This window comes from Nannobrachium achirus (assembly GCF_963921795.1).
Source record: "Nannobrachium achirus genome assembly, chromosome: 24".
Taxonomy (NCBI): domain Eukaryota; kingdom Metazoa; phylum Chordata; class Actinopteri; order Myctophiformes; family Myctophidae; genus Nannobrachium; species Nannobrachium achirus.
The window spans coordinates 30,185,263-30,203,869 of NC_137831.1; the positions used below are offsets into that span (position 1 = coordinate 30,185,263).

Below are 18,607 nucleotides of genomic sequence, written 5' to 3' on the forward strand. Positions count from 1 at the left end.
GTCTTCTAAATCCTAATGGTTTTCTGAAAAACGTGTGTTTCTATATCAGTGGTGCTCAATCGTTTTACTGTGAAGGACCCTTAGAATTATATGTATTTGACCGCAGCTTTTTGAATAAAAATACTACATTCAAGCTGTGTTTATGATGGGATTTGGGCTACAAAGACTTTATAAAAGGCCAAGCAGAAATGTAATTTTTATTCATAATTATGTTACACAATTAAATCATCATATCGCAAGAGATTATTCGTGTGAGAAATAATCGCCACAAAACACGTCATAACAGTGACGGTCCTACAGCCGACGGAGCAGAAGAGAAGGACTAATGCTTCAGTATTCCAGTCATAATCAGTGCATGCAGTGTTTTTGTTTGGCATAGTCTTGACTGTGGATGTACCGTTTGAAAGCCATCACTATGGTGATGTGTTTTTTGTTGTTTTTGGACTGCGGCACTAGCAGTGCAGCAAAACACAGATCTTCTGCGAGGCTGTTTAAGAAAACCTAAAAGGTCTCTCTTTGCTTCACTCCACACGATCCTCGCAAGCTTCTCCAGTAGTAAAACTATTTCAGAAAATGGAAACTAAACCATCGTATTTCTAATCATATCATTCAATCATATTTCCTGTTTCTAATCAATAGTTTAACCACTTGAAAATGGTCCCTGTCATGTGGTACTTGTTTTACAATTGTCTAAATTATTTCCATGTTAAAAAAATTCAAAACATTTTCAATAATAGCAGAAAGGGCCGATCTGCAAGCTGAAAACGTGTCATAATGTTTTTAGTGTGAAAGGTATATTTGTTGTCCTACTTGCCCTACTTTGAACCCTAGCATCCCTCTTCGCCTTGCAACATTCAGAAAAGGAAAAAAAAGAAAAAAAGAAAAGAAAACAGGGCCATTGGCCATTGTAACCAAATTAAAGTATAGCAGCACACATATACACTTACTGTATGCAAATGCACACACGCTTACAAATGCACACAGGCAAGGGCTACACGAGTATGTCTACCATATATACAAACACATATGTCCATAAACAATAACTATATACAAAGTAAAACACCTAGATAGATATCTTTTCCCTCTCTCACATATACAGTCACATTGGAAAACAGCTGTTTACTGTTTAGTAGGTCAATCCTTCATTGAGAGGAAGCAAGACCCATTTTTGGCCTTAGCAATTCTTCAAAGCCAGAAGCCTGGACTGCTGGTCTTGCGGTCCAGGCATCAGCCTGAGAATGTGTTGTGGGTTCGAATGCCAATCCTGATGACCTTTGCTATGTGTCACTCCCAATTTCCTGTCAATCTGCTAAAATAAAAGGCAAATAAGGCGGAACAGTTCTTCTAAACCTCCAAACATCCACTACATGCAAATCCATACTGTAAACACCCACACCTATCAGACAGAACATTTAAGGCCTGTCTATACTTGTTCGGCTCGGTTCGGTGAGTTGTGTTTTCCGACGTGCAAATTTCCGAACTCTCATTCGGTCCAATGCTTTTCAGAAGTCGCGAGGGATATCATTTTATGGTCGAAAAGGACCTTTTGACCGAAATCTTCGGTTTCGGTCGAAGTCTAGACGGGGTTAAGACTTGCTATCGGAGAAGAAAAACATGCTCGCCGAGAATAAGCATCTCTCAAGCTAAGCATTTAGAGTTTAGAGTTAAGAGTTTATTAATGGCCTAATATGGGTCGTGTTCTCTAAACTTCTGGTTTGTATTTATTTGTCTCTGATCCCCTAACAACCAAACAGTGTAGGAATTTTCCATGTTGTGTTTTCTTGCCTGTCATGCAGGCATGGATTTAGAAAGGTTATACTGGTCTCCGGTGACTCGGCGAGCAGTAAAATGATTTGAATTAATAATTCAGTCGGCTGCACATCGTTTGTATGAATGGAGTGTATCCAGTGGTGTAAAGTAACCCAGTACATTTACTTAAGTACTGTACTTAAGTACATTTGAGTTATTTGTACTTTACTTGAGTATTTCCAATTTCCAAAATGTGTACTTCACCTCCACTACACCTTAGATCTAAATATTGTACTTTTACTCCACTACATTAACTTGAACACTTTAGTTACTAGTTACTTTGAAGATTGGTTACTACAAAACACACCTTAACCACTCCAACCCTATGTACATTTTGACCATTTGAAAATAGCCGATCTACAAGCTCACAATGTGCGATTTTCAATTATTATCTATACATTTGAAAACTTGTGAAATGGGACATTCTTCATAATGAGCACTTTCTACTTTTGTACTTTAAGTACATTTTGATGCCAATAAGTTCTTACATTTACTCAAGTACATTTTGAATTCCGGACTTCTATGTAACAGAGTGTTTCTGCATTGCAGTATTGATACTTATAAGTATAAGTAAAAGGTTTGAGTACTCTTTCCACCACTGAGTGTGTCCATCTATCACAGGCTGAATAGTCTTTGCTGGCTGCAGTGTCTTCTGGTTGGTTGCGGCTTTTATTGAAGGAAAAAAATGCCAATGCAAAGCCATGCATGGGCAAAACGCTTAAAACCCAGCATCTGTATTGTGGGGAAAGCTTTTGAGTAAAAATAGCGGATCAACAAGCTCACAGTGGGTCGCAAGAATCGCAACGCAGTGCGCTGTGAGCTTGTTGATCTGCTTTCCCCCACAATAACAATAATCAATACATAATAAACTTGACCTATCACTCTGTACTTAGTGTACTCTTTTTTTCCCCTCTATACCAAACCAAACCCAGAAAATTCAAAATTACCGATCTACAAGCAAGGGGTCCCAAACCTCCTGTCAAAGAACCTTGGTTTAAGTAGTTAAAACAGGTTCTCTGCTCAAGACACACACTCCTGTAACATAATCTGATAATCTACAGCGGCACAAGGATGATGGATGCATCTGTCCTTTATGTGCAATGAAGAATCCAACGGTCTGTTGCTATGAATGAGGCGGAATTCACTGGGCCGCTGCGTGGGTCGGGGAGATTCATTTCATGAATGGGAACCATGCAGGGGTGAGGCCTGACAGTATGTACTGTGCTGCAGCGGCAGGGTGCCTGGGGGACGACTGAAGTGAAAACACAGAGCAAGGATTGACACTAAAGTAACGTTTCTTTGCCCGACTGCCCGTGCGAAGCAAATAAAAAGTTTGGTTAAGCGTCCTCTTTTAGGTTCCCCGACCGACGGGGAAGTGCATTCCGTCTTCATTGCGACCGTAGGTCGCACTTACTATCAAAACCTGCACAAACTGTCAGTCCGTCAGTCCGTCAGTCAGTCAGTCTGTCCGTCTGTCTGTCACACCTCACACGTCACACTCTTGCCCTGCTCATATCTCCTCAACCGTTGCCCCGATCCATGCCAAATTTTGCACACACGCTCCTTGGCTGCCAAACTACAACCTCCAAGGACCCCCGGAGCTGGGACCCCCAGATGTAAAAAATGACCAAATGTGCAAAAATGACCAAATGACCACCCCAACGGGGCTGCTCACGGGGAATTCCCGGGGACCACCGACTCCTGGTGCTCCAGAACGGATGCAAAAGTGGTGGCGCCCCCAGTGGAGGACCCCCTCCACTGCAGCTCACATAAAATGCCGTAACTCGGGCTAGGAGGGTCCGGGAGAGCCGGGGCCGGTACCTATTCGTCCGCCAAGGCAACGCGGACACCCCACCCCTCATTTCTCACATGGCCCTCTTCTAGCGCCACCATGAGGCCGATTTTTAAAACACATTTTTGGACACTGCTCCTACAGTTTTTGCCCTAAAATCACGCAAATCGCTACACAGTATGTCTACACTCATCCCATCACCATGAATCTGTCCCATATAGCGCCACCTTCAGGCCGATTTTTAAAAACACATTTTTGGACACTGCTCCCACAGATTTTGCCCTAAAATCACGAAGATCACTACACAGCATGTCTACACTCATGTCATCAACATGGATCAGGAAGATTTTGGAAAAACACATTTTTGCCCTATTTGTGGAGATAAGCGACCTACGGTCGCTTATCTCCCCATTAGGGAGTCTTACTGGTTAATAGCGGGAATGAGCATGCATAAAGTGAATGGCAAATCGAGTGGCAATTTGGCCAATTTGGTATTAAAAGGGACTTAAAGGTCCTTAATGTGTTAACTTTAGAAATATGCAGATACCGTGTATACACTTACTGTATAATGTACAGTATGTTGGTTTGTGTACTGTCGAGTGAGGAAACAATGTTGCACATTAAGCTAATCATCTGGGGACCCCCCAAAATCATCTGGGGACCCCCAGTTTGGGAACTGGGGGGGGGGGGGGGAATCAAACCAACAACTCCACTCATTAGGTCAACTTGGCCCACAGCAGGAACAATACAACCCCATCTGACCATCTGGCGGTGGTGGTGATGTCACTTGCATCTCCAGGAGCGTCCTAATTAGCGTGCCAGTGAGAGCGCGCCTTTAATTGACAATTATTACACAGCGGCGGCTCAGCGCTCTGACAGAGACCTGAAAGTGCCGAGTCACATTTCTGTGCCGGTGAGCAAACAAGTTAGTGAGCAAACAAAAACACACAAGCAGGGCCCAATTTGTTGAGTGCTGCTGACAGAGTGAGACACGTTGTCTCGACTATACATTGAGCCGCGACAAAGTGGCCACAAACAGGAGGCTCAGAATGGAAGTTTGTCTGAAATCATGTACTTTTTTCCCACCTATCTTGCTGTACATGTCTTGCCTTAACCTTTAAAAAGGCCGCCCTAAACCAGAAATGTTTCTTCTTTTGAGAACGTAAACATCCTCCGTTTATGATTAATGTATTGTTCAACATGGTTTCCTCAAATAGAGGGTAAAACATACTCTGAGAAGGGTCTGGACGCTCATTCTAATCTCTCAGTGAGAAAATCCTGTCCTATGAATATTAAAATATGTAAATATCACAGACCTCATTCCCCACCCACCATCGCTGCTGCTTCATGGTGATGGTGAAAAGGTGATTTTCATATTTATGGGATTTGGTGACATCCACACAGCCGAACGCTCTGTTGTCGAGTTCTGAACATGCATGAACAATGTGCATGGACAAAGCAAAGCACTGTGCTTGCAACTGAATTTAAAGGGACATTTCACTTTTAAATAGGGATGTGAAAATCGGAAATCGACGCGTCGATCGACTCACGCTCACCGCGACTCAAAAAGTACGAGTCGAAAAATCGAAAAATATATATATTTTTTTATTTTTCAAAGGTTTTTCCCCCAAAATAGGTTTTAATCGCTCAAAAACGTTATAAGCGTTAATGTTTTCCATATGTGAGAGGACCGTGTGTGTGTGTGTGTGTGTGTGTGTGTGTGTGTGTGTGTGTGTCTGTGTCGGAGACGAGTGCATGCCTGCATGTGTTGTGCATTCGCATGCATGCGGCGCTAGTCAGGTCCGCGGACTACTGGTTGAGAAACACTGCTGGACCGTCTGATGTGCGCGTCATAGCAGTGCGCGCTGACTTGCCTGACTGTATCAACTCTATGGACTGGATGCTTTTGTTTACCTCCTGCTTCTGCATGCATGCTTCATTGCTTGACACGAAAGCTCGCTTGTTAATGGCAGCGTCGCCGTCGTGTGCGATGATCGCAAAATACACGTTAATGCGACACACCCGTTGACTCGGTCGGGGAGAGAGCGAGTCAGACACTGCTCCACATTTGATACACTAGCCTGGGGTGCGCTAGCCTGAGCACCCCCACTACGTTCCATGGACGTTGTAACTCCGCTTCTAGTCTCTAAAGAACAGACTCCATGCTAACGCAAGGAAGAGCAATTGTTTATCATATAGGGCTTTGATGCAAGTTCTGATGGGTGCAGCTGCATACGTTGTGTTGCTTTAAGTAATGCGCCGTTGTGCTCTCCTCTCAGCTGCTGCTTAGCGAAAAAAAAAGTGAAAAAAGTCGATCGACGCGTCGATTTTCGGCCGCGACGCGTCGATTCGCCAATAATGCGTCGATTAACATCCCTACTTTTAAAACATTCAAACTTGTTTCAGGGGTCATTTTAACGGCTCTTGTGTTTCACCCGGGACAGTTTCTAAGTTGCTCGACATTTTCAGACATACCCCTTCCTATGCAAACCCAACTTCAAACTGCATTTGATCCATGATAGATTCATTGAAGACACTTGTCCTTGGTTCTGGTCTGATCAAATTAATATGGAATATTGAAATGCTGAATCTAAATACTGGTGTGAAACAAAAGCCTGATTAGTTGAGATGACCCCAAACATGTTTGAAAGTGAAATATCCCTTTAACTAGGGCTGTCACGATTATGACATTTTATATGACGATTAATTGTCACTCAAATAATTGCGATTAACGATTTAATTATGTTTTTTGTCGTTGACAATTACATTTCTGTTTGGCTTAAGTTGCACATGGTGACACATAACCTGAATATACAAAGAAATTACTGACATATTTGACAACTTTATACTTAAAAAAGATAGTGGAAATAGCCGCTCTACAAGCTCACAACGCGCCGCGATGCGTTGTGAGCTTGTAGATCTGCTATTTCCACTATTTTTTAACATGTTTGAAAATGTGAACACTTTTCAACATGGAAACGATTATGACGATTATGACAAAATATTTGCGATTATGTGAAATAATTGCGATTAGACGATTATGTAATAATTGTGACAGGCCTATACCTTTAACTGTAGAAGAAAACGTGTTTTTGAGTGGAGGGGAAACGTGTACATGCCTAGACCTGTGCAATGTCTGCATTTGACCTCTGAGGGTGAGGGTCAACTAAGAGTTAAATCATTTACTGTCTTTCATGTACTTTTCAAATGTTTTAAACCCTTGCAACCCCCTTAAACATGTTATGAAGCTTTCCATCAATCAAACTCAGCACCACTCTCTCTCTGGGGGAGTTCCATGAATCCGACATCTAGTGTGGAACTAGCCTATGATTCCACATCGATTCCAGGGTCCATAGTGGTCTCTTCCATTCTACTATACAGTGGTTATGGCTGGAACCTGAATGAACCTAAATGTATCAAAACGTATATAGATTAGATCCAATAACTTACTATTGGTCATGTAGGTTAATCAAAATAATGAAGGTTTTCTTTTTTCTTCTCTATCCACGAATCAACATGATTTTGTAATCGAGTAAATTGACAACCCTGTTTAACCAATTAACCCCGTATTATATTTCACTGTCCAATAGTGGCATACAAAATTAACAAAATATCCTATGCATCTAACTACGAGCTCACATTGTGATGCATGTAGATCTAGATCAGCAACTTTTCTTTTTGTTTTCTTGAAATTATTGTTCATTAACTCATTAACTGCCAAAAACGTGAATCCCTTAAAAATCCCGTTGTCCCACCCTGCCACGCCCGTGAATCCCGTGAATAAAAAAAAAAAAAAAAAAAAAAAAGTTTTTTTTTTTTTTTTTTTTTTTTTTCAAATTTTTTTTTTTTGGACCCCAAAAACGTTAGTAGGCATGATAGCGATCGCGAAATTGCTTGTTTAACCCCCATACAACCCCCATACAACTCAGGTAGCAGACCTCCAAGCTCACAACAGTGTAAAACATAATGGCTGCTATCTCATGAATGCCTGAACGGATTTCCATTCGGATTTTTTTGTTTGAAAGCTGTGAGCAATGTGGACACACGTGGTGCATTATCTAGGCATGGGTGTGCATGATCCGTGCACTATGAATTACATGGAAGTCTATGGAGACGAATGGCAGTTAAAGAGTACGAAGGTATTGTTAAATGGCAGCATATGAGTTAATTATCTCAATCGAGGCGAACGTTTGAAATGATCGAATTGAAGTGATTTTTGGGGGGGGGCTGTCCGCTGCCAAATACCATACAAACACAAGTTTGAGAAATGAAGAAGCTCTGAGTCTGCACTAGAGGGACCCAAGAGGAGAAGGAGACCTTCTCTGCCCTTCAGGGGCCATGCAGTTACGGTTCCTTCAGGCTGCAAGAAGAGCTGATTCCTTCCAGATGTAGAGGTCAGCAGACCTTGGTTTATACTGTAGGTCAGTGTTTCCAAAAACACTGGTATTTTGTATGGTCCCTTAATATCCGTTTTCAATTATTATTATTATTTCAAAACATTTTCAAGATTGCAAAAGATTGTCAATTTGTCATGAATAAAAAATCTAAAATTCTATGATTTCTCTAAATAATTTCATTCATAAATAAATGATAAATCTCAGAAATGCAAAAAATAGTGAAAATAGACGATCTACACGCTCACAATGTGGCACGAAGCGACGCGCTGTGAGCTTGTAGCTCTGCCGTTTTCACTAGTTTGGGTCCCGGGCACACGTCTAATTTCTCGACCTGAAAGGTTTGGGAACCACTGCTGTGGGTGACCATGAGCACGTCCTGATGAGCACACCATGTGCAGAGGAACTAGTCTCGCGTGGCCAGACTGTTGACTCCGCGATTTGGGAAATACACCCGTCAACAGTCTGGGGCACGGAAATAGAAACGATGAGTGCGAGATAAAGCGGATGTGATGCAACCGCTCCCTTGGTGCAGTAGCAATAACATGTCCTACTGGAAGCGTTTAAGTCTCCTTTCAATATTTCTGGGGGTGTTATTCTGTCTTTCTCTAGTGTTATTGGTGTTACCTCCATGATGTTTTCATACGTTTTCTTAAACTATACACCCATAACAAGAATAGGCCGCTCGAATGACTTTGTCTGAGCTATGTTTCCAATGGGACTACAGTTCAGTGCAGCACTGGCTACTTCCGATACTCGCCGTTCGGGAGCTGCCATTCCAGACTCTATATAGCAGAGTCTGGCTACGCGAGACTACGCGAGAGAAATTTAGGCATTTAGCAGACGCTCCTAATCCGGAGCGATTTACAATAAGCAAGGACAGGCCTACTCTTAAAAAAAAAAGGGGGTAGGTAGACCAAGAACCCATTCAATCAAATCAGAACCAATCAAAACATTAATAATCTGTACATCAGAGCTATATAGCTTCGATATACGATATGATGATAAGTTGAAAGTGGCCTGAAAATGCTATCTAAATGACATGTATGTTTGTTAGGTGTGTACCTTCACTGAAGCAAGCAAGGGTTAAGCGCATTGCTCAAGGGCACCTCATACAGTATGGGTGTTGATGGCACAGGGAGAGTGTTACAGACTCACTTTACCTGCTGAGAATCGTCGGGTTTGAGGAACCGGCAACCGCGCTTCTAAACTGTATCTGTATCCAGAACCGAGTAGAATAGAATAGAAGAGTAGCAGTCTGAAAGCATCAATTGGTTGTTGATGCCAGTATAGGAAAAGCTGCCGATACTGCCTAAAATACTGATCGATATCGACGAGTACGCCAGTCTATGCCATTCCGATAGCATGTCATTTATTGGCATGGATTCATTAAGGAACTGACAACTGCTATTCTAAACCTGAGCTATACGGAAATGCTGTCTGTATCTAAAATAGAATTGAATAGCATCAAAGAGTTAAAGGTATCAAGGGTACACACACATTGCTATTGTCTTTAACATTTCCTTTAATTAGTGGAATACAAAAAGGAGAGTTAACTAACTTAGTTAGGGTCACATCCAGGGCAGGAATTTGATGGAGGCCATGAAAGCCATGGCCGCCGTTGCCCCTCAGTTTGGCCTTGTGCCCCTCAAAACAAATGGCATGACCTGCTGAATGTACCACTTTCTTCTGTGTCTTTCTTGTCAATATCTTTCTTGTCATGTACTGTAGACACCAGTGTCTGTTGTTGAGAATCTGAAATCTTAACACCTGAGTCCCCATCTTTAAAGAGCATGGATACGATTGTAAATGCCATGATTTATTTATTTCACTACAGATTCTTTCAATGGACTAACATCTTGTTTTATTTGATGGCCTTCCTGCCCTGGCATTTGGCCTTTGTGCCCTCCAAAAGGCCAAGTGGCCGTGCCCCTAAAATTATTAAATCCCAGGCCTGGTCACACCAATTCAACAACTGGCTGTTAATAATGAATAGACACCATCTGATCACAGGAAGAGCTGTCACAGTCACACATGCCGGCATGAGTGTGTGGTTCTCCCCTCTGGAAATATGTCAGCACTGCATTCCCAACCCTCTTCCTGACATGTAAATAATAATAGTTTAAAGTCTTCTTTCCACTGCAGCTGGCACAGCATACGCCTGGGACAACTGAAGGCACCACCCTCTCTGATGTACTTCACACAGGCTACTTTTCCACCGCCTAATTTTTAACCAGTTCAGAGTGTTCCCACTGAAAAAGAATAGGCTATATGCACACTTGCACAGCAGCCATATTGGAGAGAAGTTGGGTCTCTTCTCACTTACTTCAAAGCCGGTGTTACCAATGATACTAATGAAGGCTCTGTTCCATTTCACGTAGCACAAACCTTTTATTTCAAGGACCCCCATAACTTTGAGTGTACAAATGTGTACACTCTCAGAGTTATACAACTTTTAAGGGGTGATTTGGAACCCCCAAGGAACCATGTGGGTCCCTGGAAGGTATCGATCTAATACCGGCACCCTGACTCTGTTTGACAAGAAAGGAACAGAGCCTTCAACAATTGTCATTGGCAGTGGAACCAAAAACCTTTATTTTTCTTGCCCTGAACTGGGAACCAAATTGGGCATGTCACTATTCTACAGGTTGGAAGATGCATTATGTGATATAAACATCGGGAAAAGCTAGCAAAAATCATTAATTGGGGGCTCTGCTTGCGCACAAGTAGGGCATGTGTGTGGCAGGGGTCCGCTCAATATGCAGACGGGCCGCTGTTCCGACTAGCGTCGGCAGGTTAGTTACTCGTCACGGTTACTGAGGTTAGGTTTAGAGTTAGTTTTAGTGTCGGGATACCGGCCCGTCGGCACACTGATGCGGGCCTGCTTGAGCGTGAGCTGCAAGTTGGCACCTGCTTGCCTGCATTGTAGTTCCATTACCATTTTACATCAGTAAAATGAAAGAGAGCATTGCCTGGGAACGTGATACTTTTTATACTATTATTTTTCATTAAATCATTAAAAAAAATACACGAAAAGGAAAGGGCCTTTGAATTTCCTGTACGACCGATAACATTCAACACATTGCTGGCGAGGCCTGGTATCGAACCTGCGGCAATTGGGGACTCGCAAGCCAGTTTGCAAGCTGGTTCTGTGAAAGCGCCAATGTTCCAAGTATAACCAGTTCTAGAAACATGTTATTTTGGTGGAAAAGGGGCCTATATTGTATTTCTTTTTTAATCAAACAGTCCCCAGAAGATGCTCTGATCTCCACAGATCATTTTATGAAACAAGTCGTTCCTCCCCCCTCCCATTAACAATTCCCCCCATTCATTTGTCCGCGTCGGTTACATTATCCGTCCACATTCTTAACTATGTAGGCCAAACCAACAATGTCACCGCTCTCCGCCCAGCAATAATGGAGCTTTTGTCTGCTGGGGCTTTTTAGGATGAACGCATATGATGCGTGTGTGTCCTGGAGAATACATTTAGCCTAATGACCGCTGTGTTTGCACTCTTTATACACAGTAGGCGGGGTCGAGGAGGGGCCCACTGCACCGGCGTTGTCATGTCACTTATGTGGACTTTAATGTCACACAACCTTCACAGGATTTTTAAGGCAGCATAATAGACCAATTGGACTTGTAGTGGTCCCAGGGGTCCCTTGGGGGGGATCCAGTGGGTCCCCCAGGCCCCAGCTAAGAGATTGTTGGACCTAATTGGACCCTTCTGGGGTCTGTCCGCAACTCTGAGAGGGCGCAGATGGAACCAAACGGACCCCTTATAGGATTTGAATCTCACAACCTTCGCAGGAGAGGTTGAGCATAATAGACTAGTGTTTACAGTTGTTCTCAATGTGAGGTCTGTGGACCCCCAGCTAAGAGATTGGTATAGACCACCAATGGACCATACTGGGGTCTTCAACTCTTGAGAGGGTAGGCCTACAGGTGGAACTGTACCCTCACCACCTGTACCCTCTCAGAGTTAAACTAACAGGACACTTTACAGTGTGGGTAACCTAGGATAAAAAAAAAAAAGAAAAAACATATCAAATGGGGGCCCCAGACCTAAAGCATATCATATGGGGGTCCTTGAAATAAGAAGATTGAGAAAACACACGACACTGCTGTAACTGAACGTAGCCCTGTGGATTTTGCGCAGTGAGTTTGTCCTCCAATACAACATGCATGTAGCCGAGCTGGTTCCTTCAATGAATCATAATAATAATAATAGGCCTAATAACAGGGTTGTCAACATTGGACGGTCAGAATCCAGGAGATTTATTTTTAGGTGGTGCGCGGAACTCCCCTACCGGGGTCTGGGGGTCCTCTCCCCAAAACCTCTTAACAGATATAGATTTTCCTGTGCTCTGTTGAATTTTGTGCTTGTTTGATACTTTTATCAGGCTTGCTTTAGGCTACTAGCACTGGCACAATTTCAGCCTTAAAATGCCAAATGTAGGTGAATAATAATGACTTCTCATCTTTAAGTCATTACATGTATATGATTTTTCTTGCATGCATTGCCCCCAACCCTAAAGCGGGGGGTCTGGGGGTCCTCCCCCATAAAAAATGTAACATAGTAGATGTAATTTCCTGTTTTCTGGTGAATTTTGTGCATGTTTTATACGTTTATCAGGCTTGCTTTACTGGGTACAATTTCAGCCTTAAAGTGCCAAATGTAGGTGTATAGATTTGATGACTGAACCAAAGGACATCTTTAATGATGACATAGTAGATGTAATTTACTGTGTTCTGGTGAATTTTGGGAGTTTGATACCAAATCCAGGAGAAATCCAGGAGATTTGCCAATCCAGGAGCATGCCAGGAGATGGGGTCAAAATCCAGGAGACTCCTGGGAAATCCAGGAGAGTTGACAAGCCTGCTAATAATAATAATAATAATTCATAAAACTTACCTCCCGAGCGATCTGGTTGAGAGCATCGTCTTCAGCGGTCAGCTTCTCTCGGTTCGGGATCCGTTTTCTCCCAGTGACCTGAGTTCCCATGTTAAATAATACAACAAAAATAACAATCCCCTGTATATGTGCCGTTTAAAGATGCCTGGGTTCTGCCCGCACGGGGGGCCTATACGTGTCAAAACCACAGAGAACTGCGGCGAAGCATGGCAAGAAGCGGAGACTGTCCCCTCAATGGAAATACCATCATATCCACGTAATGGAAAAAAGCAATAAAAAAAGAAAAGAAAAATGCTGTGTAGTGTGTGTGTGTATGAGTCTATGTGAGAGAGAGAGAGGAGAGAAACGTTTCCACAGCTACAATCTCTCCAATCTGCAAGTCGGCAAACAAGGCGCAGAGATCATCCGGTCCATAATTATTAATAATAGGATCCGTTGTATTGCATATTTGACACTATTGCGGTTGTTGTTGTTGGCCCCGTTATCACTGCTTGCAGCTATATTTTGAAATAACGTTGCACTGCTGTGTTATCGCTGTATAGTTCGATGTGTCACTGCCTGGCCGCCGGGGGCCACGTCGCGGGGGTATATCCCAATATTATCCCTGTCCCTTTCGGCGTCTGGAAAAACGCTTGTCCCGTCAGCTATTTTAATCCGCCATTGTCACCCATCACCCTCAGCCGTCAGTAGCTGCCTGTGTTCGGGACGCAGCAGGGCGCGTGGAGCCGGTGAAGAAGCAGCTGCGGAGGCTTGTTAGCATGTCCTCCGAGCAACAACATTATCGTCATCTTCATCATCATCATCGGGGGTTTGGTCGGTTTGATCAACGCCTCAACGGCATCATCATCATCGCCATAATCCACACAATGTCACGTCACAACACACACTCACACACACACGCTGACGCTGGAGGAACTGTGTTGCCAGGTTTTGCGAGAGAGAGAAACAAGCATCCAGGTCCATGACAACAAGCATGTCCGTCAGTCAGGTGTAAAGCAGTGGTTCTCAACCTGTGGCTCGGGACCCCCAGGGGGGTCCCCAAATTATTTTGGGGGGTCCCCAGATGATTAACCTAATGTGCAACATTGTTTTCTCACTCAACAGTAAACAAACCCACACAAAGTTTAAGTGTAGGCCTATGGTATCTGCACATTTCTAAAGTGACAATTTAAGGACTTTTTAATACCTCTTAATGACAAAAAGTCAACCTTGGCCAAATTGTCTAATATTATAGGGAGAAGTTGTGGTAATAGCCGATCTACATGCTCACAATGCCTCACAACGCGAGGCGTTGTGAACATGTAGATCTGCTATTTTCACAATAGAACCATGTTCTAGAAAAAAAATTAATGCTTCAATTTTTAGTGTTCGTCAAGGTGGGGGGTCCCCAGTTAAATTATGATTATTTTGGGGGTCGTGGCCTGAAAAAGGTTGAGAACCACTGGTGTAAAGTAATCAATTAAGTATTTACTTAAAGGACAACTTTGTTTTTTTACAACAAGAGTTCATATTTTAGATTGTAATTAGAGAAAAGAAAAAGTGAGTGTTAAAATGTTTTCATTTGCTTCATTCTATTGTTTTATCGCATTTACCGTGCTAAAATGTGGGGCATGCATACACATGGGGGCATGCGTACAAGTGGCTAAATATGTATTTTAGACACAATAAGCCAGCAGTTTCTTTATTGCTATTTACAGTAACACTTCTAGCCCCCATAAGTCACATCCAACCATGAAAGGTTGCATTGTAGGCCTATCTTGGGAATGGGCTATTTCTGTGTAAAATGACATATTTAGCCACTTGTACGCATGCCCCCAACCACTGAAATAAGAATCTCTAAAACAATAGAAAGAGGTAAATGAAATCATTTTAACACTCATCTTTTATATTCTTTAATTACAATCTAAAATATGAACCCTTGTTGTAAAAAACTAAAGGTGTCCTTTAAAGGATGACTTTGCCACATTTCAATGTATCTTCATATAGGTCCTCCTCACTAATGTTCATAATAAAATAGCACATGCTTTTGTACTCAGTCCAAGTCTCTTATGAGAGCTCTAGGAAGTTCAGAAATCCTTCATCTTGTGACATCATCGTTTAACTTTTTTTTTTTGATATAAAATATTTTTGAAAAAAATATTTAGATTTTTATTATCGCGGGAATAATGGCTTCCACTTTAACATTCAAACTTTTGAGGAATAGAAAGCCTGCATTTTCTATTAGCTTGGATTCCCCATCAATGATGTCACAGGATGATGGGTTTCCGACCTGCCCACAGCCCTCCTCTGAGACTCAGACCAAGTAGAAGAAAATGCTATTTTATCATGAACACTAGAGGACCAATTAGCCTACATGAAGATAGGTTGAATAGTGGTGTTCTCGTCCTTTAAGCACTTTTACTTTACTGGAGCATTTCCAATTTTGTGTAGGCCTAGTTTTACTTCTACTCCACTACATCTCAAAAGGCAAATCATTAAATTAGGCAAATATTGTACTTTTACTCCGCTACAATTATTTGACAACTTTAGTTACTAGTTTCTTTGTAGCTTTTGATTATTAGCATATTACAAAAAACACACAAACCACTTCAGCCGTATATTGGCCTTTTGAAAATAGCAGAAGAAACCCAAAGTCACTTATAATATGCGGACATGGCAACACTATGGAGCACGCAGGGGAGGAGGGAGGAGGAGGAGGAGGAGGAGGGGGGGGTGGCAGCAATCCAAGGAAGTTATTTTGCAGCAATCCCGGATGACGCTCTCCGCTGATAGGTTCACGGTTCCGGTGTTACACCAACATATGTTGCTCTATCGAAAACTGTGGCTCCAGGATTGGCAAAATCACTCTACTTCAGGCATGGACCTGAAATGATTGTCATGTTTATCCGGCATTCGCATGCGCACACACAAGCGCGCGCACGCACGCATGCACACACACACACACACACACACACACACACACACACACACACACACACACACACACACACACACACACACACACACACACACAGACACACACACACACACACACACACACACATGCGCACGCACACACAAACACGGCTGCTTTGGCATGTCTGTGTATACCCTTCTGAGCTGGTCGAGTCATCACTGTGACGTCAGAACAGATAGCTGACATCCATATATGGATCGAGTCTCTGAGGTCAGATGTAGAGGTATTGACCTGCTCCTTATATGGAGATTGAGATCTAGTTGATGATCAAGTCGTTTGTTTGATTGTTTGTTTGTTTGTTTGATTGATTGATTGATTGATTGATTGATTGATTGATTGATTGATTAGTTTATTAGCAGTTTGCAATTGAAAAAAGTACAGTTTCACAAATCACTGGTACAAGGTCAACTAAAAGGAGATCCTAGTAAGCTTTACGGCTTATTTACAAAGGAACCACTTTATGTAGGCTATCTCATAGCCTATAACATTGAAAGACAGACAGATAGAACATAGTACTTTATATGATAACATCAATTACAAAAGCAGAAAAGAAAATGAATAAAATGAACAGACGGGGGCTTAGTCATTTTACAAGTCATGCACGAGTGGCAGCCGTCAAAGGTGACTTTTCAGACCAATTTTGAAGGAGGCTAGGGATTTGCACTCCTTTAAGGCCAGCGGTAGGGCGTTCCACATGTTGGTGAGGTCAGTGTGTGAACTTTATTATGGAGAAGGAGATCCAGGTGATAGTCAGCAGTCTTGTGCACTGGGACAGTGACATCTACAGATGCAGTATAAAAAAAGATGCATCATCATCATCATCATCATCATCCAGCTCCCCTTCCCAGGCTTAAAGGCCTCTGTGTTTTTAAAGGGTGTGACTATCATGGTTATCATGGTTGTCCTTTAAGCCTCATATCCTGCATGTTGCTTAGGCCTAGCCTATTGTGTGGGGATTTAAGGGGAGCAAATGCTAATTGTGTGCAAATTTGTCTTAAAGCGCAACATTTTGCACAGATGTAGCCCAGGGCTTGCTCTAATGATTTAGCTAGGGCGCCCGAGCCGACGACCTTCGGGGTCGCCACAGCGGCCAAATCAAGTTGGGCTCCCATTGACTTTCTATAGGCCTACAGGAGGAAAATACCCAGGGAAAAAAAAGGATCTGAGGGGTCTAACTAGGGGTTTGTCATGATGCTGAATCCATTGCAGGCACATCTGTGCAAAATGTTGCGCTTTTAGACTGATTAGCACCAGAAAAAAACCCTAAGGCCTCCGACTAACATGAATGCTCACCCATACATGCATCGTTTTCTGAGGCCATTTCCAGCCCAAGGAATGTTTTTTGGGGAAAACAAATGCCTGCAATGGATTCAGCATCTTGACAAACCCCAAGTTAGACCCCTCAGATCCTACTTAAATACCCATTTCCTCCTGTATAGAAAGTCAATGGGAGCCCAACTTGATTTGGCCGCTGTGGCGACCCCGAAGGTCGTCGGCTCGGGCACCCTAGCTAAATCATTAGAGCATGCCCTGAGCGACATCTGTGCAAAATGTTGCGCTTTAAGACATTTGCACAAAATTAGCATTTTGCTCCCCTTAAATCCCCACACTAATAGGTCATTTACGGTAATTCAATTAATTGCCCCAATGCCCTCAATGAATAGCCTACACTTATTGACCTGAATTAGGACAGCTCTGTCGTGCTCTCACAGCGGAATATGATAATTGTGGTATCCTATGCCTAAAATATATGACGAGACCAAGACGTTTAATATGAAGGTAGAGCTGTGCTGTTTTGCTTTGATTGAGTAAGCCTGGCATATGTCTATTTATACTCAATGTTATATTGCCCTCTAGTGGTACCAAAACGCAATAACAGGCCATATGATCGCAGACTCGTCTTCCAAGGCTGCTGTGATCATTCACACTGGATCTGACCTGCAGGGCCAAACAGTGGAAACCTTCTGTCTTATTGTAGGCTTAGAATAATACAACCACCGAAGTGGTTGATAATCAAAAGTGCTAATAGGTTTGTTTGTTTTTTAGTTGTTCTATGTTCTGATAGCCTAATCATTGCTATAGCGTGTTTGTTCAGTAACAGGTGTCCCTGTCTCTCTAGCTCTTTAGTTGTATAAATATATATAATAGACATTGTCAGGTGGTTCACCAATTTCATCCGATCACATCAATCCAATTCATTGTCATCACTTCCAATTTAACTGTATTTGTTTATCCTCTAGTCTAGTGTATAGGATTTGGAACTGGACCGACCTGTAAATGCATTAGACAGACAGACCCCTATTACTGGACCAACACTCTAGATCTAGAACATAATATGAGAAACTTTGGATTTTCACATAGGCCTATGAGCTATTTTTAATACATTTAAAGTTAACGTGACAGTGGTTGCTGCGGGGGTCCCCAGTAAAAGTATAGTAAGTGCAGCATCAAAATCATTTGAACCACTTCTATCCATTTATAGGTTAGGCTATTCAAAAATAGCAGATGTACAAACTTTGTGCCGAACTGTGAGCTTATTATCTGCTTCTTTTTCCCCCTCCTCTTTTCTGGGGGTCCCTGGGCTGGCACAACACATTTTTTTTTTTTTCCAGATAGGATTGGGGTCTGTGGCCAAACACTGTAGCTACAATTTGAGGGTCCTTGACATGAAAAGGTTTGAGAACCACTGGGTAAGAGTGTCAGTGTTTTTGTATTTATAAACATTAAACCAATGAAAAATA

At 42.5% G+C, this 18,607-nt stretch overlaps 1 protein-coding gene across 1 annotated transcript in view; it reads right to left on the reverse strand.

The window, feature by feature from the left end:
* Positions 1–13,282, reverse strand: part of lrrfip1b (leucine rich repeat (in FLII) interacting protein 1b) — a 96,074-nt gene extending 82,792 nt beyond the window's left edge. The window contains exon 1 of the mRNA XM_080720681.1: positions 12,911–13,282. Coding sequence (XP_080576807.1) covers positions 12,911–13,000 — 90 coding nt within the window. The 5' untranslated portion in view covers positions 13,001–13,282. The remainder of the gene's footprint in view (positions 1–12,910) is intronic.
* Positions 13,283–18,607: the final 5,325 nt, after the last annotated feature.